Genomic DNA, 22383 nt, shown 5'->3' with positions numbered 1-22383 from the left:
AGTTAACCGCACAGAGAACATCGTTTAAGTATGTTAAAATTTTCTTTAAACAAACAGTATTATTAAAGTTCTTCAAGACTGGGCCGAGTGGCCTCTTTTTTGGAAGTCTAAATATGGTCACCCTAGGTAATGTCATCTTTGTTGCCAGTCGATTGGGAATAAGCCAATTCCGAATTTTTGGTTAATTTTGCTGAGAAAAACAAGTCTGTGAGCACAAGGAACACTCAAAATCCAAAGAAACATATGTGTGGATGCTTTGCTGGTGACATTGTGAAGGGACACTGAACCAGTATAGCTACCACAGCATCCTGCATTGACATGCCATCCCATCCAGTTTGCGTTTAGTTGAACCAGTTTGACCAAGAAGGAGAGTAATGCTGTGCTAGATGGCCTGGCCTCCACAATCAACTGATCTAAACCCAATTAAGATGGTTTGGGATGAGATGGACCACAGAGTAAAGGCAAAAGGGCCAACAAGGGCTGAGCATCTCTGGGAACTCCTTCAAGTATCTACCTCATGCAGCTCATTGAGAGAATGCCAGGTGTGGGCAGTAATCAAGCAATCTATTTTGAAGAATCTAAAATATAAAACATGCTTTGAGTTATTTCAAACGTTTTTCTTTACTATATAATTCCATATGCATTCATTCATAGTGTTGATGCCTTCAGTGAGAATCTGCAATGTAAATACTCATGAAAGTAAAGAAAAACAATGAGGTGTGTCCAAACTTTTGACTGGTAGTAAATTTCATTTAAGACGTAAAGACTATTTTTAAACTTGTTGAATTAGATCAGATACCCACAATTAGAAAACTAAAATATTTCAACTCCTCCTAACATGGATTTTACAATTTACATTTTAAAATTTTAAATGAAAATTTTCCAATTAATGATTAGGCTGAGACTTGAAGTTGATTCAAATGGTTGTACTGTTATAGTGAAAGTAAAAAATAAATAAAAATAAATAGAGAGAATATAATCACGATTCGACTGTTTCTAATGAATAGAGAACAACAAAACAAACAAAAACAAAAAAAACCAACTTTAACCTAACATGATTGTTTATGCTGCCCTTTAAATGTACAGCTGGATGTAATTTGTGCTTTTGATTGAGAATGGTTTGCCTTTGTTTGTTTGTTTTTTGGTAATTTTGTGTATACAAGTTGAGTACAACTTCACAAATTTGAATTCCTGTGGCGCTGATTCACTAACCGGAAGCTGTCATCTTCTCGCGATGTTTTTTGTTGTTATTGATTCGAAACATGGCGTCCGAGGTAGAGGCGGGCATTGCTACTGCAGCCGAACCTGAGTCCGGAGAAGGGTATGTGCGCCTGATGCAACAGTTTTATTGTATAGAATTTTTAGGTCATATTGCGGATTATATGTGTACATATAACCCGCATTAATTAGCATTAACGTTCTGTTTTTATCAGAAACAATGTTAGCAAACTGGCTAAACTTGCTAACTAGCGTTAGCTTTTCTTAAACTTACAGCTTAAACGCTAATGTTAGAGTTTAAGCTGGATTTATGGTCCCGCAAATGTGTCCATCCGCGTACACGTTTCCCAACATCTGCATCTGCAGGTCCATAATTTCCACTGTAGTACAAGCGTGTACAACACCGGAATAGAGCTTACCGGGGACCATTAAACCGTGCCAAAACCCAAATATCAAAAATTATAGTACGAGTAGCACAGAGTGTGGTTGCAGTGACACTTTTTTTTTAAAATTGTTTTATGCATTCGATTTCTATTCAGGTTTAACTTCGCTTTTCTCCGTCGCTAGCTAACGGACCAACAACAACACATGCGAGAGTGTCTCATAGACCGGTTGTAAGACATTGCACACCGCCTCCATCTGACAGCATAGCTCAATACTCAGCGGCCATAAATTCTGCTTAAATTCCTGACCTACCGAAAAGCGTACGCAGACGGACACATAAAGCCAGTTTGAAAGAGAAAGCAGCTTTACACCAACAGACCCTACACTGCGTGGTCTGCTGACAAACGCGTAAAATCTGGAAATTATAACTGAAGACCTTTATGTGGAAAATAGCAATTTTCTTTAGCAGTATGCTTTTGATTAAAATAAAAACTAACAAAGGGTAAACAAGTGAGCATGTACTAGCTGAAATAAGATCCCTTCATGGATGGGTAAACTTTGGTTTTCCTTTAAAAAAAAAAATAGACATTTATATTATAAAGTTAATAGAAATGTTGTTATTGCAGTTCTCTTATGGCTGCTTTTGCATGTATAATAATTGTTGGATCATCTGATTTGTCCATTGATGTTCAGGGAAACTGCATTTGGAGTGCTACCGACCATGGAGACTGAGTCATCTAATGGCAAAGAGGTAATGGTACTGAGTTATATAACTGCTAAGGCTTTGTTTTGTAAATTCTTGCTTTTAATTATCTGAGTTTGATTATTTCAGGAGGCAGCTGGTGAAGGCTCAGAGGCTGCTGACGCTCTCACTGGATCAGGAGATGAGGAAAGTGGCAGGCAGCTGGGAGAGGTGGAGCTGCAATGTGCTTTGTGCATGAAGTGGTTCACCGCTGACACATTTGGCATCGGCACAGAGTAAAGCTATTATTCGGTAGCTGGTCAGTACAATATCAGCAGCTGTGTAACGGTCCTGACAGCTTTCATGCTCCAGTCTTTCTCCTCCTCTACAGGACCTGTCTGCCCTTTATGACCAATTATGTGTTTCACTGCAACGTGTGCCATCACAGTGGTAACACATATTTTCTCAGGAAACAAGCAAGTATGTGTGCCATGTGCTTTAACCAGCTAATAACCTTTCTGAAGCTTTAAGATCATAACTTACTCTGTGTTTTGAATGACTGACAAAGCGCTTTTGGTTTCTCAGACCTGAAAGAGATGTGTCTCACAGCTCTTGCTAACCTGACATGGAGATCCAGAACACAAGACGAGCATCCAAAGACCATGTTCTCTAAAGACAAGGTGCGTGTAACTGTTTTTGGCTTTTCCAATGATATTACACTTATAGGATAGCCATTAGTCTTATAAGTAGGTGTATCAAACTGTTGCCTTCCTATCCCAGACATAGTAGATGTTCATGGAACAGTTTTAAATTCTGAGTAATGCTAATCTTTACTTAAATTACTGTTGTTGAGTTCGTTTCCTGACGCGCACTGAGTATATGAAAACTGAGGGTCAGGCAGTAAAGCAGGTCATCTACCACCTAAAAGAGCCATCTCCAGCTCCTTCAATATTCCTAAGGGTTAAAGGATAGACTATAGAACTGTATTAAAGTGGGTGTGAATGGGTGAATGAGGTTTGTGTTATACAAATTCCAGTCCAGTTAATTTCCTAAATCATAATAGGAAATGAGTACAAATAGAGCTGGGCGATAGAACGATAACGATATGTATCGCGATATAACTTTTACTCGATAGAGAAATTAAGCTATCGCGATAGACCTCGCCGCTCTTGTCCTCTTAAAAAAAAAAAAAAAAGTCAGCCAATCCAAATTAAGTAGCGCAGAGCCGAACCAATCACAGCCGCAGCGTCACGTCGCGTGACTTGTTGCATACAGCACAAGTGCCAAGCCGCACGTGTGTTTGTTTGGGAAGCAGCCAGCGGGTAATGGAGGAAATGAGTGTGCCGACTAGAAAAATCAACCGAGCGTGACCGAAGAGAAAACAGATGATGGTTCCAATGCCGGAGAGATTGTCGAACGGAAGAGCCATAGAAGTTCCGTAGTGTGAAGGTATTTCGGCTATTTCAAGTCTGACAAAAAACAGAGTAGGGTGCACTGTAAATTGTGCCGAAAGCAAGTCTGGAAATACAATAAACTGGTGCATGCGTCACACTGTGCGCCACGTTATTGTTTCGGTGAAATGGATTTCTACAATACTGTTACTGTTAATTCTACTCTCTGCAGTGTTTAAATGCTTACATATACACACAGTTACTGTCCGTCCACACATACGACTCGGTTCTGCTTCTATGCCGCAGCTTTGTTTACTTTTTCCCACCGAGGCTTCTAGACTTCTGATTGGCCAACATTTCTGCACGGTTAGGAATCTAGCGCCACCTGCTGCTTTGGCATGTTCATAGCAGCGTTTTCCTTCATTTCTCCCTTTATGTGTGGACGGGATTATTTTTTAAAACGAAAACGGAAAATCTCCGTTTTCAAAAATACCCGTGTACGTGTGGACGTAGCCTCAGTGTCTGACTGGAAGCGCTAATTCGTCATTCGGCTTTTGTCAGACTAAAGTAACTGTTAAAACTGTTTGAAAAGCTCAGCTATACAACAAGGAGAGATTGAGAATTTCCTTTTAGTTCTCAGTTTATTTGATATTGACAAAAGTTAGTCAATTTTGTCTGTTCTTCTGTAAAACAAACTAAGATTTATTTTTAGAATTAATATTTTGTTTCTAAGTGGAATTGACAATTTAGTCTGTTTCGTTTGTTCTATTTTGAAACTTAAACGCTTTAGCGGCTGCCTTTTGTGTAGTTTGCAATATTTGCCTTTATTTATCTGAAAAAGTCTCATGTTCCTTAAGTACATCTACCCTGTTGAACTTATTATGGGAAATAAATATTTAAATAAAAACAAGCTGCTGATTATTTCACATTTTACTTGTGAGCAACGGCACATTTAAATCTTACAAATATAGTTATTTGGCTTATATCGTGATAGATATCGTTATCGCCTGAAATGAAAAAAACATATCGTGATATGAAAAAATCTCATATCGCCCAGCTCTAAGTACAAACATGTATAAACACACACTGGTGGATGGTCATCTCAGAGGAGCCATGGGAGGTCAGACGGTAGTGTACCTTTTGTACCAGTTTTAAGCTGGGAAACATGTGGCCAGTTACATCAGAAGGGGAGCTGAATGTAAAATCCTTTACAAATAAATTAAGTGACTAAATTAAGTGGGAGGCAGATGATCCGCTGTGGTGACAACCTGTTAAAAGGGAGCAGGGGGAAGAATTCAAGCTTATGGACATTTATGTGAAAGAATTATTGTTTACCTTTTTTTAACTTGTTGAAGCCCTCCTAAATTGTAGGATTAATTAATTTTCAATTTTCCTTTTTATTTTCTTTTGTTACAGGATATCATCCCATTTATTGACAAGTACTGGGAGTGCATGACAACTCGACAAAGACCCGGGAAGCTCACCTGGCCAAACAATATAGTGAAGACGATGGTACAGTGACTGCTACAGTCCATTACACAGAAAATATAGGCAGTTATGCTTTAAATTCTCTTTTTTTATTAAAAAACAAAACAAAAGACAAACATGTCCATGTGAAGACAGCACAGTTAGGAAAAGAATCAGAATACTTTAATAATCCGTAAGGGAGTGATGTGGGTTACAGTTGCTTCAAGACAATAACAGTAACAGACTAAATTAATTAAATAGTACAATATATTACAAAGTTTAAAAATGTAAGAAATATCACTTAAATATACAAATAGCTCAATTTAAATATTAAGAATATTACAGAGGTGAAATATATATGATTGACATTTACCTTTAACCTGTTAAACTTTGTCATTTGTTATTTTACTGTAGAGCATGTGCAAAAGGGTGTAACTGTTGCAGTGTGCACTGTACATTAGATGGAGGAGTTGTACAGAGAGAGAGCCACATGGAAGGAATGATTTTCTGTGTCATTCAGTGGTGCATTTTGATAATCTCACTGTCTTACTGAACATGCTCCTGTGACTGGCCAGCCTCTCTGGCACCAACCTAAGGAAGTCCAGCTCCATCCCCACAACATTAATGGCCTTGTGGATGACCTTATTGAGTCTGTTGGCATCTGCGACCCTCAACCTGCTGCCCCAGAATGCAACGTCATAGAGGATGGCACTGGTCACAACAGACTCGAAAAAGTCCTGAGCATTGTCCACCAGATGTTGAAAGACCTCAGCCGCCTCAGAAAATAGTGTAGAGTGAAGTGATGTTTTTAACCCAGTCCAGTTTATTATCTATGTGTACTCTGAGGTATTTATAGAAATGTTGTTTAACCATTCTTGTAACTATCCACCCTGCTGCACTGCTATATCATGACCAGGTATCCTCATATAAATAAATATGTAATGATTATTGAAATGTTGTAGTATTAGTATTGAGTAGAACTTTTATTTTCCAGTGCAAAGAGCGCGATGTTTTCCTGGTGAAGGAACACCCTGATCCAGGCAGTAAAGACCCTGAAGAGGAGTACCCTAAATTTGGCCTTTTGGACCAGGTATTTTATTCTGTTATTTGTTGCACACTGGAGGGGCATTTGTTGCATTTTTTTAAAAATACAGTATGTAAAATATGTATTTCTTGTGTAGGACCTGGGAAACATTGGACCCTCATATGACACACAGAAACAGACTACTGGTACTCCCATGGCTGGTGGGCTCAATGGTAAGGGTGCAAAACAATATTCCAAACTGTAATAACGATAAGCACAGATTAGTCCTGTTATATAACATTGTGTGTTAAAGAAAAAGAGGCTAAAATATTTGCAGGTGGTTTCACACCCACAGTTTGATTCGTTTTTGGTTCACTTGACATTATTATAAAATAAACAGACATTTTGGATAGATTTAACAGCTGTCATCCTGCATGCAGCAACAACTCTCACAGTTGCACATGTAAAGATAACATTTCGGAGATGTCACAGCAGATGATGGTGCACTTTATCGACATTGACATGTTTATCATCATTAACAAGAAACTTATTGCAGGCATTATAATGGCCTGTAAATGGCCTGTATTTGTATAGCGCTTTTCTAGTCCCTAAGGACCCCAAAGCGCTTTACACAACCTGTCATCCACCCATTCACACACACATTCACACACTGGTGATGGCAAGCTACAATGTAGCCACAGCCACCCTGGGGCGCACTGACAGAGGCGAGGCTGCCGGACACTGGCGCCACCGGGCCCTCTGACCACCACCAGTAGGCAACGGGTGAAGTGTCTTGCCCAAGGACACAACGACCAAGACTGTCCAAGCCGGGGCTCGAACCGGCAACCTTCCGATTACAAGGCGAACTCCCAACTCTTGAGCCACGATCGCCCCATAATCTGGCTCTGGCTCAGCCAGCATATAATGTTTATAACTCTGTAGCAATCAGAATTATTATCTGAAGGCCATGAGAAATGCCCAACAGATTTCCTTTTCCAAGTGGATCATTATGGCTGAAGAGGTTCAGTGTTTTTAGTGCGTATGTCCAACAGGGTTGGATGTATATTTATATCCATATATAAGTCACACTCAAGAGAAAAGAACATAATCAGGAGTACTCACGAATCAGAAGGAAAAGATATGATCACAGGTGGTCCATTAATGTTGTGAAGGAGGTCATGCTGAACATTGAAGTGTCAGAGGAGGATGTTAGGAATGGGGTGAGATGGAGGCAGGTGATTTGCTATGGCAACCTCTCAAGGGAGCAGCTGAAAGAGAAGATATATTCATTAAATTGTTAAGAGGTCACTGTTATACTAACTGGGCAAAATGTGCAGAAGCATATAATAGCAACTTTTCTTTTGCTAAAAAATTGAAGCTTTTGCTCAGTTATTCCACTGTTTGTGGATTCATTTATTGGTTAGGTGTAATGTTTTCAGGTTTGGGGCTAGAGATTTTTTTTTTTTTTTTTGAGCAAGTTAACCACCTTATCTTGATTGACTGTCATCCCTCTTGGTCACATCAGTGACAAAAAAGCCTAGCTTTTGAAATGACTTCTTGCTTTCCCGTGCTCTCTCCTTGGTCATACAAGCACTGAGGTCTCAGTGAAGGAGAGTGATGTACAGTGCGTTAGAGCAAGCTTGTGTTGATTAAAACTTTCTCTGCTGCAGTCACTCTAACATAAATGGTTTTTATTTTGATTGGGCTTTTTTTCACCATAGAACTGGATAAAATTTCCTTGGATACATGCCAAGGCCCTCCTTTTCAGGCAGAGTTGGTTAGGTTTCATTTGCACCAGAGTTTGACAGCTTTCACAAACTGCTGGCATCTATCATAGTAAACCCTTGATTACAATTTCCATGTCCTCCAGGGTTTGCTAGGGTCCAAGTGATATAAATTTTGCCATCAGATGGTGAGTGTGAGGGCAGGGCAGACCTTGATGTGCCTGCCTATTGATTTTTGTTTGTCTTCTCCCCCCTTTTGCTACCTGACTTGTCCACAGAGAAGTGAACATCAATCTGAGTGTAACAGGAATGACTACTTGGCCATTGTGTCTCTACCTTTCCATGTCCACAACAGAGTATAATCAAGGCGTAAGAGTGTGACTAAACTGAACCAAATGGGTTGGGTGTGAAATCAGCCTTACATGAATAATGAGCTGTAAACTCCCCAAACTCAATCAAATGGTGTGATATGTGATTCCCATAGTGATTCTGTGCATTATGTTCCAGGTGGATCTTCTTTCTCAGGTGAATATGTGGTGTGTTGGCATCTGGAGTAATTAGTGTGGGGTTTGTGTGTGTGTGTGTCATAACTTCTCTGGATAGAAGTTGGCCCAAATGTTCCTATCAGACTTTCCTGTGTAGCACAAACCAACCCAAACTGATCCCCAAAAAGCATCTTGAGGGCAACTTCATCCATATCCAGTTGTAACCTCCCTGTTTGCTCTCTGTATCTGTTTGGTCTCCCACCCACCTTCTAAAAAGCTTTTACCCTCATTTGTGAATCTTTCTTGTCTCTGGCTTGCTGCTAATGAGCTCTGAAATCCTTCAAAATCTCCCGACTGTAATGGCACTCTGCCCTTCCAAAGTGCAATGGCTGCAAGAATAGATTTTCATTTTTGATTTGCTATTGGCTTTTACCCAATGCTTATTAGCCTCATCCTCTTCAATTGCCTCCATCTCAAGTTTTGTGTCACAGGTCTAGAGCCATAAAATTACTTTAAAAAGATAAGCTCGACGGCAAAGGGAAAAAAAAACCTCAAAATGACAGGTTTTAGACATTTCTAGAAACAATCTATACAAAAATATCCTACAGTAGTGTGAAAAATTTATTATTTTCTCGCATTTTATTTACCGAACAATTGTGTTCAATAAATAAAATGGAAATTGTGAAAATAATGTCTAGATTAGAATCTTTAATGTTTGTAGTTTGTGATGATCAAATATTTTAACATCACAATGAATTTTAAAAATTAGTTGTTGTTGGCATTAAGCTGTACTTGCAATGGGATGTTTATAATATGCATTTATTACTTCAGCTCACACCTACATTCAGTGGTTAAACCTGTAGTTCACAAATAGCCTTTTTCCATTAGTACCTACTTGGGTTGGCTTGACATGGCTCAACTCGGTTTGTAGGGTTTCCAATATAAATGGTACCAGGTATTTTCTTTAGTACCACCTCTGCTGGGGTTCCAAGCAATCTGAGGCAAAAATCTGACGTCAACATACTTCGTGCCAATGATGAAAGTGTCTCTCCTTCGTGAAAATCAACACCAATTTTGAAACCCAGCAATGAGGGGGCAAAAAAATAAGAACACTGTGGTCCCAGAATCTGACAAAAAGCCATACACTGAGCAGCAGGTATACCGTTGACTCAGCGTCCTCCTTTGTTGTGGGGTTTGTGTTGCATGCAAATGAGTCACGGGACCTTCGACTATGTTGCTATAATGACCCCATGTACATTTGGTGGTATTCAGTTGTAATGAAAATGACCAAAACTGCAGATATGTGATTAGGTACTAGTGGAAAAGACCTATAATTTAGTTAAAAGTAAAGTCAGGTAAAGTAAAAGATGTCCAGATGTATATTGAACAACTGAGTAGCACGTTAGAATTGGAGACAAAAATTTGACTTAAAAATTAGAAAAATAAGAACTGAGTTATGTGCAGCTACTGAGAAGCCATCACTTGGATCACTAAACTTATTGATAAGTGGGCATGTTTGGTTAGTTCTTGTTTACCTTAGAGCACTTAATTCTGACTTTCTATTTGTGTTTGGAGGAATGAGTTGAATCAAATGAGTAGGTCTTGTTCCATTTAATTTACATTTTGCCAGACAGATGTGGCAAGGGCACATCAAAGAGGCATTAGAGGCTCATAGTATTTGGAAAATGCCACATAACTCATGGACTAATTCCTGCCTTTTTGTGTCTGCTGTCCTTCCTGTGTACTCCAGATGCTGAATAAGCTGCTTTCTCCATTTGTGTGTGTATGCTTAGTGGTGGTTTTGGCAATATTATTATAAAAAAAAAAGAAAGAAAGAAAGAAACAATAGTTGTATATCAAATAGTAATATTGAGCAGCAAACATTTGTCTTTAAAGTCATTTACACATATTTATTGCAACTTGTTTTCAATGGCTGTCTGTCCACAAATTCACTGCTGCTTTATCTGTACTCTGGCCTTTGGGTTCAGTTACACCAACAGCACTTGAGCTAAGTCAGTCATAACTTACTGTAACTTCTTGTGTAGCCCCGGTTCTCAAAGCAGCACATGTTAGATGTTTCACTTGGAGATGCACATTGCTGGGTATTCTTCAGAAGCATGATACCAGTCCTGATCTGCTGATGATCACAACAACTGTTGGGCTGAACCACTCACCCTTAAATAGCTTGCTCTATTGCACAGTCTGGACAAACGTGAGGAGGGAGGACCAGCATGTTGTGGCACAGATGCCCTTTAAACAGGGCTCAGGATGCTGCTAGACAACAAGTAAAGTGAGCTTGCAGACCCACTGGCACCTGCAGCCCCTGACTTGTATAAACACTGATAAGCCAACCCAGTAAATGAAAAGCTGAAGAACTTTGCCGAAAACTCTTTTTCCTGCACAAAAAAAGCATTCGAAATGCAAACAGGGCACATATTATTCTTTAGACAAAACCAAAGGAGACATGGAGAGATAAAAGGCACATATGAACCAATCACGTTAGGAAATGAATGCTCTCCCCTTGCAGAGGCCCAAATCACTGCTAAGTCTCCAGAGGCCATCTGGGGGCCCCTTTAAAATGTTTTCATTTTAAAGGGGCCCCCAGAAAAGGACATGCAGGATGGTTGGCCAGCTGTTTTATCCCCAAACCCTACATGACAAATAGTAATAGCAGCCCAGTAAACTTTAAATGTGCTTGTCAATCAGGTCTTAAAAGAATGACAAAAAACTACTCAAACCAGACATGGAAAGGGAATGTGACACCAATCCTCATTCTCTGTTTACAATTTTAAAGAGATCTGGTGGATCCCAAAGCATTTTAAATGGTGTTAAACCCTGTGGAAGGCCATCGGCTCTTGCACTTTTCAGCTTGTGCAACCAGTGTGAATGCAGTTCCCCCTAACATTTGAACATTTACTGATTACCCTTCCTGTAAACTGCCCCAGCTGGACAAGCTTGATTCCACAGTGACTGCTCTCTGAGACTTCACGGTGCCCACTGGGACTCCTTGCGTCAGAAAAGCTGGATGTCACCAATGGCATAATGCTATTGTGCATTCTACTGTTACAATTACTCTTTTCTGCTGTGCACTGGGCTAGGTCTGAGATATGACACCCAGCACTTAAAACTCCCTCCTCTATACCCAGCTGAATCAGACTACTAGGGTACCTGATGCTATAAGCCCCAGTAACAAATGCATAATCTGAAGGTACCCATTTGTGCAGGTGGTAAAGAATGAGGCACGCTCTGAATGCCTTCACTTTAGTAAAGGAAATTGAGTGTCTTTTAAACTGTCTACTTCCCATTACCCCAAACCTGTTGCCAAAGATGGCTGCCCCTCCCTGAGCCTGGTTCCTCCGAAGGGTTTTTCCTCTTAAAAAGAAGTTTCTCCTTCTCACTGACACCAAGTGCTTGCTCAAAGGGGTTCATTCGATTCTTGGGATTTTCTCTTTATTGTTGTAGGGTCTTTACCTTACAATATAAAGTGAGGCAGTTGTTGTTATGATTTGGTCATATATAAATGGAATATAATTTAATTGAGTTCACGGATAACCCAGAGAAGTTATGTTGTTGACAACTTTTTCTGTGTTTATAGAAATGCTCAGGTAGGTCACTGTGTAGCACTGTGTACTTGTAACAGGCGCCTCAGATACCTGCTGTCAGGGTAAAATTATGTGTCTTACAGATGTAAACCAGTTTCCCTGGTGCGTTAGACATCTCAGAGATACATGAGTGACCATCCCAAATTTGTATGTTGTGAGTAAACTGTTCAGACCCTGCAGAACAGGGCAAATGCTGCCCTATGTTCACCAAATTTTTATAATCACCTTGATCTTTTCCCACACATGCCTTCTGTGACACTGATACCTCTTCCAGCAGCTGGGAATAACTGGTTTGCTGGTATTCTCTGTTACCACAGCAAGCCAAGTAATATTCAACCTGTAATGTAGCACATTTGCAGACGTTCTGCATATCTGTCCTAGCAGTGGGGGAGTTTGGTGCGCTGTCCTCTTTACCTCAAGGGGGAATGAAAATTTTATGCGTCATCCTCCTAGTTGGATATGAGGAGCTGTGAGGTGTTCTCATAGTGATCCTCATAATCTCCAGTACCTCATTCAGTGGTGCCACAGTGGCAAGGTCCATTTGTGGTTAAACTTCCACAACTCCTTGTCATCACTGTCAGTCAACATGTCAGCCCAGAGTCGACTGTTCCCTCAGGACTGCAGGAGGGCACTGTCATTTCTGCAGATTTCTGCACCAAACTAGTGAAAGAAAAGACCAACCTAGTAGTTAAGGTCAGGTTCAGTAAATACCAGTTGGTGTAATCAGACCTGAAGACTAGTGCCTGCAGTACTGCAAGTCTTTATATGTCCACCACACCTAGGTAGAGCTAAGCTAATGGAAAGCTAATTTAAGACGCCGGCCCTGCAATAAATTCTCCTTTCATGAATATTGGTTGAGATTGATGAGAGGGGAGAAAAGCTGACATAAGGAAAATTTCTTGCAGGACTGTGTGAGAAATTGGCATCTAAGTGTATATTGCCTTTGCTACTGTCTGGCTGTTTGTGTGCCTGTGTGGGTTCATTTGAATAATCTATCTTATGTTCTTGAAGGTGCTTTGGCCCCTGGCCCAGGAAAAGGAAGAGGTGCCAAACGTAAACAACAGCAGCAACAAGAGGGGACGGCTGCAGGAGCAGCTAAGAGAACTAGGAGGTACTAACGGTCCTGTATTATGATATTGCACTGTTGTATGTTCTGTCTGTTATGTATCATGTATAACAACTGGGAGGCTTGTGTTTATTATATACTCAGTTATCACTATAACATCAGCAAAGTTTATTTAAATGTGATGAATCAACTAATGTCAAATACATATTGCATAGCTAAGTTATAGCTTTCTGGCTATATGCCTGCATGATGGCCATTACTGTTTAAAACAAATATAAAATATGCATCTTTGCTTACATTATATGATTTGGTGATGGCTAAAATCCATTTAGTTGGTGAGGTAATTTGGCAAACTGGCACTTAGCATTTCCATTCTGGTTGAAGAATTCCTCAAAGTGACAGGCATAATGTCCAGGGGAAATACTTTGGGACAAAGTCAACATAGGCTTTTTTTCTTCTTTTTCCCCCTGATACACAGGCAATAGGTGAGCATTGATCAACCAGCTTAGTTTATGTTTGCAGTTAAAGGCAACCAAGGGAGTTTGATTTCGGAGTCTATTTAAGTTTTAAGGTTTAGGTAAGTCTATTCGGACACTGGGCCTCATTTATTAAAATTTCCGAGGAAATGTTCTTACCGTGTGCAAAAAAGTGGATTCCACACAAAATTACTGTTGAAATGATTAACTGCACATACTTGGTGCAGTTAATCATACATCTATTTTGTTCTCACCACATGCATATCATAGTAAATCAGAATCATTCAGAACCAACAGCCTTGTGCACTCTCCATACAATTTGCATGTTGCCCTGCCTCCATTTCACAATATAAGTACATACTTTTGAGTGATGTTGTTGTAAGAGAAGCCTGTACCTCTAAGGCAAAATATAAGCAAAAAAATCTGTCCCAGAAAATTGAATGGTAGTTTTGCAGGTCCACGTAGACAGCCGGAAGAAACTGCTTTCCAAAGTGTAAGTGACAGTCATTTAAAAATAATAATAATAAAAAGCAACACTTGGGCTGAAAACAGTACATGAGTGATTACGGACTTTGTGATGGATGGCGATATCATCACCCTGACTGCAGGGAATATACTTTCTTCTCACATGTTCATCACTCTTACTCTTGTCTGGATTATTACCTAGTCAGCAGCTCACTGTTGAGACACTGTTTCAGACACTTAGATACACCCAATAGCTGTCAGCGATCATGCTCCTGTGTCTTTAATACTAGTAATTAAGAAGGTCATTCTGCCAAGTAAAAACTGGAGATTTAATAAATCATTGCTTAAAGACGAAAGAGAAAGAAGAAAAGAGAAAACAAGTATTCAAGAATTGGAGGAAACCAATAAATCCTTTTCATTTCATTCATTTGGTTGATTCTCAATATGATAAACTTCTCAGATTAGCTGGCAGGAGGTCTTATCATCTTTTTGAAGATGCCCACTACTTTTGAGGAGACCACTCTGCAGGCAGGAGGATCTGCCAGAGGTGGAGGGGCTGGATGGGCCTGGACCCCCCTGTCCTTGTTGGATTTTGGGGAATTTATTAAAAAAAAAAAAAAACATAGCTTGTGGGCATTTTAGTTATGGATATATAACAAATATATAGTTATATAGATGTCATAGTTATCCCTATGCATTTTTCTAATGCAAATCTATTTTGTTCCTCATGCAACTTTAACACGTGCATGCTACCATTAAATTACAACTGGTCATTCTATCTCTTTGCAGCGACCCTCTGTTCTCTGCTCAGCGGCTGCCTCCTCATGGTTACCCACTGGAGCACCCATTTAATAAAGATGGCTACCGTTATGTCCTAGCAGAACCAGACCCGCATGCTCCAGACCCAGAGAAGCTCGAGTTGGACTGTTGGGCAGGCAAACCCATACCTGGTGATCTGTACAGAGCCTGTCTGTATGAGAGAGTGCTGCTGGCCTTACATGACAGAGGTATGGGTTTCAAGGACGTTCTGTTTTCTTCGTATGAACAATACTGCGCACAAGGCTTGAGCCACCCTTGAGTTCATTGTATTTTGTTTGAGGCAGTTTATTGAAACACGGACAACGAAAATGTAAATTCATTATATGAGGCAGAGTGTAGAATGTCAAGAAGTTTGAAAGTCGATATATATCTTTTTCCTTCAAAACAGCCTGAACTCTCTTTGGCAGCTTTTTTTGTTATTCATTTTCGCAGTCCTCGGGAGTAGTTTATCAGGCATCTGATGCAAAATTGTTACCTACAGTGAAATTGGACCCCTTCCAACCAAACATGCTGTTGAAACCACAAACATCATATTGGAAAGACAATGTGATGTTTGTGCTAAAGGAATAAGGATCACAATATCTTTAGGGGCAAAAAGTGCCTAAAGATATAACTGAAAATTGGTCCTTTGCTAAGTTTTCTGTTATGCTTGGGCACAACACTGAATCATCCCTCAACTTAGAAACTAATGAATGTTTGAATCATTCATAGGTGAGTTGCTTAACAAATTTTCCTCTGAAAATTTTCTAGTACAAAGACTGAAACTGAATCCAAAAGTAGTTAATATCTTGATGTTCAGAAAGTACAACTGTTGCTCAAAACCACTTTTAAAAAACAAATTACAAAAAAGTCCGGTTCCTTGAACACAAAATGGAGTGAGGTTATAGGTGACTCAAGACTTTTCATGGCACTTTACTTTATGCTGTGTATGAATAAGTATGTTTATGTTGCAGCGCCTCAGTTGAAGATCTCTGATGACCGCCTGACAGTGACTGGGGAGAAGGGTTATTCAATGGTCCGAGCTTCCCATGGCGTTCGGAAAGGCGCCTGGTACTTTGAGGTGTCTGTTGATGACATGCCTCCAGAGACCGCAGCCAGACTTGGCTGGTCTCAACCACTTGGTCAGTAGTGCTTTGTACTCATACAAATATGATTACATTTACATCTACAATATAGTTTGTGTACAGAGTAGGGCTGGGCCATATTATACCGTTCACGGTAATACCGGTATAATGTTAGGCAACGATAGGAAAATGAAATATCGCGATAGAATGGGAGTAAAACGCGCATGCGCAGTGCCTTTGTTTTCATACGCACATGGCCGATTGTTGAGTGAAACAGATGAACCAGAATTGGCTTGTAAAAATGGTGCAACTTCAGTGATGTGGAACTGGTTTGGTGTTTGTCCGTCAGATACACGACAAAGCACATTTTTTTGCAGAACATGCAAGCGGGCTGTCGTTATTGTCGTATTTGTCGGACTAAGATGCTGGGAGTAATCTGGGTCCTAAACTCCGTATGCTTCAGGTCAAACGAACACTGCAGCATCACCAAGAGTTAACTGTCTAAATTCTTTCATCTTTAATAAAACGATCAGCATTGCTGCTTTACCAGGTGTAACTATGAAGTTTAACTTCCAGGCATCCATGAAAACAAAATGTATTACATTTAACGGAGTTAGAAGTTAGCAGGAAGTTAGCGGAAGTTAGCGCGCTAGTTTCGCTAGTTACCTAAGCATGATATTGCATGTTCTGACTGAGAGATTTCTGAAAAAAATCAAACGTACAGCTCTGCTATCACTTCCAACATAAATGAAGACAGGAAACTAAACAGCAGTGACGTTTGTAGGGTTACTGAAGTTGGGCTAGCTGGTATATAATTATATGCTACGTGCTCGCTAGCGACACAGCTATGTTAGCATAACATAAACAGTGAAGCTGGAGGACGAACACTTAACACTTTTCCACTTATAAAAGTTAACGTGAAGGTTCCTCATGGTTAGAGACAAATGCAATCGCATGGCAGGATGCTGTAAACGGACCAAACTTCAGTCAGGAGAACAACTGAGATAATCCATCCACAATACGAGGTTAGTCATTAATATACTGCAACAACATGGGAATAGAGCAGCTGCCAGAGAATTCAACATTAATGAATCAATGGCACAGAAGTGGAGGAAGCAAGAAGAATGAGTTTAATAAAGTTTGATTTATCTGACTGCTTTGTTTCGCTTAATGTGCCTTATAATCCCGTGCACCTTATGGTCCGAAAAATACGTACTGCACGCTGCAGTTTAATGTTGGAAAGCACCTCTTTTTAACTTCAGTGGATATTATACATGGTTATGCTCAGGATATGTCAGCACATTTCTACTGGAAATGCCTTTTGGTTAAACTTTCAGCAAGGAATTTGCATTTGCACTGTTAAATTTTTATAAAGCTTTAATGTACATAAAAACCAGTTTCTTGTTTAAGTGAAAATAAATGGAAGGTTGTCTTTTTGCGCTAGTAATGTTGTGGAGTTGTATTTTGTCTCGCATCAATTATATCGTCAGTTATATCGTTATCGCAAATTTTCAAATATATATCGTGATAAATATTTTTGGCCATATCGCCCTGCTCTACTACAGAGTAGAAAGACATATACAATGGCATTAAAATAATATATAATTATAAAGTCTCATCAATTGACTGTAGATTAGATTAATAAGAGTTTACAAGGTTATCATAGTTCAGTAAAGCTAAACTAAAAATACAAACTTGGGTGTGGAAAGATATTTTTCTTAACTTGTAAAAGAATAAAAACAAATTTAAAGAAAATTATATAGTGTATCTGAAAAATTAACTAAAAGAAATGTATATTTTGTGCATTGAGGCAGGAATGTCATCACTGTGGGTCAATATCATTTAAGTGTATTGTGATAACCAGAGCCTTCATTCTGATTTAAAAACTAAAACTATAGAAACAATTGTTTGTTACAAAAACTAACAAATTGAAAATCAAATTTTAATACAGAAAAAAATGAAATGATGGAAAGAAAAAATAATGGCTTATATTAGACCTTTAGATTTCCCTTAGTGATGACATTTTGTCACAGTAGTAATCTTGCTCAAAAGGACCACAGATTCAGGTTTGGGTCGGTCAGGTGTGTGCTCGGCTGAAGAGCAAGTGGGACACTCCGTTCATTAGACTTATAGCTGAACTGCCAAATCAGGCTCAGGCTGTTTAAAGTGAGGCTAGGGTGACGTCTAATGATGGTTTGCAGGGTGCCAGGAAGATTTTATGGTGTTTAAGGCCCTGGGGTCTTGTCCTCTGTGCATGGTGATGTCTGGGTCTTCTGTACTCTTGAGGACCCATGCAGGGCTCAGATCTCCTGGATCTCTGGCTTCTCACTCTTATCATGATTGTTATGTAATAAATATATTAATGTGAATAGTATTTATTTATTTATTTATTTTATTTATTTATGTTTAAGGAAAAGAAATTGAGTAGCAGGAGAGATTTGTAGAGCTACCCTTGACAAAGCAAATGTGTTTGGCACATCAGAATTCAGTTTGCCTTTGGGCTCTCAAAGCTGTGCTCCTGAGATAGTAATTATATTGGGGCTACCTGCTGTTACTGCCGATCTAATGGTAAATGGCCTGTATTTGTATAGCGCTTTTACTACAGAGCAATTTTCAGTTTTTGGACAATAAAGATTAGTTGTATATACATTAACGTGTTCAAAATGCACAACATGTACATTTAATGTTGGCTTTGGCTCAGGAGGCAGAGTAGATCACAAGACTGGCAGGGATATTAAGATACTAACCCCAAATTGCTCTCCATTGTTTCCATCGGCGTGTGACTGTTGGATAGAAAGCACTTAAGCATAGAAAAAAAGTGGTCAGTTGATCATTAGCACCTGTTTTTGTTTTTATGTGCATTAAAGTTATATAAAAATGTGTACATAAAATCGTTTCCAGGTCAGTAAACACACCCAGAATTCATACATAAAGCACACGGGATTATAAGGGGCACTGTCGATTTTCAGAAAAATCAAAGGATTAATTTTAAGTGTGCCGTATTTTCCAAAAAACACGGTAATAACGACGGCCCGCTAGCATGCTCTACCAAAAATAGTACTTTGTTGTGTATCTGACGGACGAAAGCTAAACCAGTTCCACACTGAAGTTGCAACATTTTTACAAACCAATTCTGGTTCATCCGTTTCATTCAACGATCCGCTTTCGTCCACCATGCTTTTTCCGCCATGTGCCTATGAAAACAAAGGCACTGCACATGCAAGTTTTACCCATATTCTATCACGATATTTCATTTTCTTATCGTTGCCCAACATTATACCAGTATTACCATGAACTGTATGATATGACCCAGCCCTAGTGTATACTGCGTCTTATGTAGTGACTTCGGGGACAGCCTTCAGCCACCTCTGTGGCTCCTAACTAGATGGGAGGCTAAGAAATTCACAAACCTCAAAATTTTTCTTTAATGAGTATCTGCCATTATTATGTATTGATATATACATCAGAACAGGTCCTCTTTTTCCTTTCAGCTTTAAGGTTTGTTTGTCCTTACTCATTTTTCAGTTAATATGTATTCCCTTCAATTTAAATAATAAATTGTGTTGTCACTCTTTACCAGAGTGGATAGTGGATATCATTCTTTGGCATAATCTGGCAGCCCTAATATAGAGTTAGATACTCAGCTGCTTTGACAAAATGTTAATACCACAATATCTAACATGTTGGATCTTATTTATAACTTAGGTAACCTGCAGGCGCCTCTGGGTTATGACAAGTTCAGCTACTCTTGGCGCAGTAAGAAAGGGACGCGGTTTCACCAGTCAATAGGAAAACATTATTCCTCAGGCTACAGTCAGGGAGACACACTGGGCTTCTTCATAGAGCTGCCTGAAGACACAGAGACAGCGAAGGCTCTGCCTGATACATACAAGGACAAGGTAACCGCAGCTACATCAGCTGCACTTCTGATTTCTTCTTGTGTTCAGCATTGCATTTCTGTCACATGCAGTTGTATCAAAATGGTCCCAAGAGCTTGGCTGTGTTTCATTTGTCCACCTCCCATGTTACTTATACAAGAGAGATAAATGCCAATCAGATTTATACCACTGGATACCACTGCCAGTATTTTTTTAAAGGAACAGCAACTGTTGGAATGATAGATGTGTTCCTCTGAGCCAGAATTTGTGTTGTAGAAATAACACAAATTAACAGTATTATTACTAGGCTGGAGTAAATAAAAATAAGTAAATAAATAAATAAAATAATATAAATATATATTTGTGGTGGGGCGTGGTTTGCGGTGCCGTGCGGACGCACCTGCACGGCATCCGCAATCACGCCCGCCGTGTTAAAACACGGGGACTCAGGGGTTGGTGTGGGTGTGGTGTGACGTGAATTAAATAAAGTTGGCTCTGAACGTTGCTCCGGGGTCCCGCCGTGCCTTATTCACGCCACATTGGTGCCGAAACCCAGGAGGCGGCACGGCGGGTCCGTATCGGAGCCAGGGAATGGAGGAGCTGGCCCGGAGGGTGGCCGAAATGGCGGCCGCCCAGCGGGAGCAGGCGGCGGAGGTGCGTCGCCAGCAGGAAGAGCTGCAGGACCGGTCCGAGCGCCACCTGGAAAGGATTGGGGAGCTGGTGGCGCTGCTCTGGGCCTGGGCGCCACCCCTACAAGTGTGTCCCGAGGACAGTGAAGCGGTGGAGGAGCCGTGTGGGGCACCTCGGCAGCCGGAGGTGGTGGACGAGTCACGCGGGGGTCCGAGCCTGCCGGAGGAGGAGGAGCAGCCGGGTGAAGGGCTGCTCCTGCCGGGAGCGGTGGAGGAGCCGCTCCAATCGGAGGCGGAGGACGAGGCGGGCGAGGGTCTACACCTGCCGGAGGAAGAGGAGTCGCTCCACCCAGAGGTGGACGAGGGGCTGTGCCTGCTGGAGGCGGAGGCGCAGTGCGGGGAGCCGCTCCAAACGGGAGTGGCGGAGGCGGTGGCGGAGCAGCTGTGCGAGGAGACGGAGGTCCCTGCTCCAGGGCAGCCTGCGCAGCCAGAGTTGGAGGCAGAGGAGCGGGACAGCCCCGCTAAGCCGGGGGTCGGCGGGCTGGCTAGTCCAGCCTCGCTGCCACCAGTCGATTCTGCGCGCCTGACGTCTGCCCAGCTGCCTGGGTACAGGAGCTCACGGCCATGCCTGTGGGGCCGTGTCCGCTTGCTACGCGGCCGACCTCCGGGCCAACTTCGCCGTTGCCGCTGGATGCGCGGGCGGCCACCAGAATGGACGCTTCCCCGTCGCTTGGGCTGGGGCGCCGATGTTTTGGGCCGAGTCTCGCCCCAGTTCGCGGGGGGGGGGGGGGGGGGGAGTAGGTTCGGCCAGATTGCTCCCCGGCCTCAATCGGGCGATGGGGGTATGTGGTGGGGCGTGGTTTGCGGTGCCGTGCGGACGCACCTGCACGGCATCCGCAATCACGCCCGCCGTGTTAAAACACGGGGACTCAGGGGTTGGTGTGGGTGTGGTGTTTTCATGTCTTTCTTGGACTAGTTGGATCTAAAACCAGTTTCTCTTTTCAGGCACTAATTAAGTTTAAGAGTTACCTGTACTTTGAGGAGAAGGACTATGTGGACAAAGCAGAGAAAAGCCTCAAGCCAATGAGTCCCAGCAGGGTTAGAACATTTTTTCAAAATTAATTCCAGTGGAGAAAACCTACTGTCATTTTCCACTACCTACCTCTTATTGGCCCGGCTCTTGTTTTTCAGATGATTTTCTACAAAAATGGAGTGAACCAAGGTGTTGCCTTTGAAAACCTGTTTGAGGGCATCTACTTCCCTGCCATCTCACTATACAAGAGCTGCACAGTGAGTACACATGCACATTTGATGATTTATTTGATTTTAAGGTTGGAAAGGGGTTTGTTTTTTTTAAGTATACCCTTACCTCTTCAGGTTTCTGTCAATTTTGGACCCCACTTCAAATACCCTCCAAAGGATGTTAAGTACCAGCCGGTGAGAGCTTCATACCTTTTAAGATTCCCAACTTTCTCCAAATGATCTTGAAACTTCCTCTGAGTCATTGTTTGATTACTTTCAGATGAGTGACATGGGCTGGGGAGCTGTGATCGAACACACTCTGGCTGACATGCTGTACCATGTGGAGACTGATGTGGATGGACGACGTAGTCCTCCATGGGAGGGATGAAAACATTGAACTGACTATACACACACCCCTGAGTCAAAAACGTTGTTCAACCTTTAGATAGCCAAAATGAAAACACTTCATGCCTGCAGTAAACTGTAGGTCAAATAAGCAGCATTTCAGCTCTTGCAATATTAAAATATCGTCAGCAGTATGGGCTGAATGAATTCTTCCTAGACATAAAACATTTAAAATGACACCGAACTGTGGGCTGCATATCATTGTTACCATAGGGCGAAGTTCCATATCAGGCTTTTCTGAATTAGTTTACTTATGGTGCTCCGGTTTCAAATGTGTATAATTTAAAGTTGTTATGCTTTAGAAAGGTTTTAGTTCAACACATTTTTGGCACCATGAAGTTGTGTGTGTTGTTGCAGCCAAA

General features: G+C 41.0%; 2 protein-coding genes across 3 annotated transcripts; both read left to right on the top strand.

Annotated features, from left to right (window-relative positions):
- The first annotated feature begins 1232 nt into the window (after nucleotides 1-1232).
- ash2l (ash2 like, histone lysine methyltransferase complex subunit) lies at nucleotides 1233-22007 on the top strand. Of its 2 annotated transcripts, XM_085414634.1 has the most exons (17): nucleotides 1233-1321; nucleotides 2296-2353; nucleotides 2435-2580; nucleotides 2676-2764; nucleotides 2870-2964; nucleotides 5092-5187; nucleotides 6137-6232; nucleotides 6324-6399; nucleotides 8398-8415; nucleotides 12989-13088; nucleotides 14774-14991; nucleotides 15757-15924; nucleotides 19573-19766; nucleotides 21380-21472; nucleotides 21566-21664; nucleotides 21752-21811; nucleotides 21897-22007. In XM_085414634.1, the coding sequence occupies exons 1-17, from the start codon at nucleotides 1263-1265 to the stop codon at nucleotides 22002-22004; spliced, it is 1773 nt and encodes a 590-aa protein (XP_085270760.1). In that variant the 5' UTR covers nucleotides 1233-1262; the 3' UTR covers nucleotides 22005-22007. The 2 variants fall into 2 exon arrangements, with proteins under 2 accessions (XP_085270760.1, XP_085270761.1); XM_085414635.1 differs by lacking the exon at nucleotides 8398-8415.
- On the top strand, nucleotides 19774-21373 carry LOC146666530 (uncharacterized). The gene is made up of 2 exons (XM_085414637.1): nucleotides 19774-20583; nucleotides 20623-21373. The coding sequence occupies exons 1-2, from the start codon at nucleotides 20337-20339 to the stop codon at nucleotides 21348-21350; spliced, it is 975 nt and encodes a 324-aa protein (XP_085270763.1). The 5' UTR covers nucleotides 19774-20336; the 3' UTR covers nucleotides 21351-21373.
- Nucleotides 22008-22383: the final 376 nt, after the last annotated feature.

The sequence above is a fragment of the Rhamphochromis longiceps genome, linkage group LG7, assembly GCF_057381845.1.
Source record: "Rhamphochromis longiceps isolate RC_006_pf linkage group LG7, R_longiceps_female_GT1.1, whole genome shotgun sequence".
In the NCBI taxonomy this organism is placed as follows: domain Eukaryota; kingdom Metazoa; phylum Chordata; class Actinopteri; order Cichliformes; family Cichlidae; genus Rhamphochromis; species Rhamphochromis longiceps.
Note: the sequence above shows the minus strand (reverse complement) of the source record. Positions and strands in the feature narration are given on the sequence as shown.

Coding starts and splice junctions, on each gene's coding strand:
- ash2l (XM_085414634.1), top strand. CDS start 1,263: ATGGCGTCCGAGGTAGAGGCGGGCATTGCTACTGCAGCCGAACCTGAG. Junction 13,089..14,773: donor GCAGCTAAGAGAACTAGGAG/GTACTAACGGTC, acceptor ATCTCTTTGCAG/CGACCCTCTGTTCTCTGCTC. Junction 15,925..19,572: donor TGGCTGGTCTCAACCACTTG/GTCAGTAGTGCT, acceptor TTTATAACTTAG/GTAACCTGCAGGCGCCTCTG.
- LOC146666530 (XM_085414637.1), top strand. CDS start 20,337: ATGGAGGAGCTGGCCCGGAGGGTGGCCGAAATGGCGGCCGCCCAGCGG. Junction 20,584..20,622: donor GGTGGACGAGTCACGCGGGG/GTCCGAGCCTGC, acceptor AGCCGGGTGAAG/GGCTGCTCCTGCCGGGAGCG.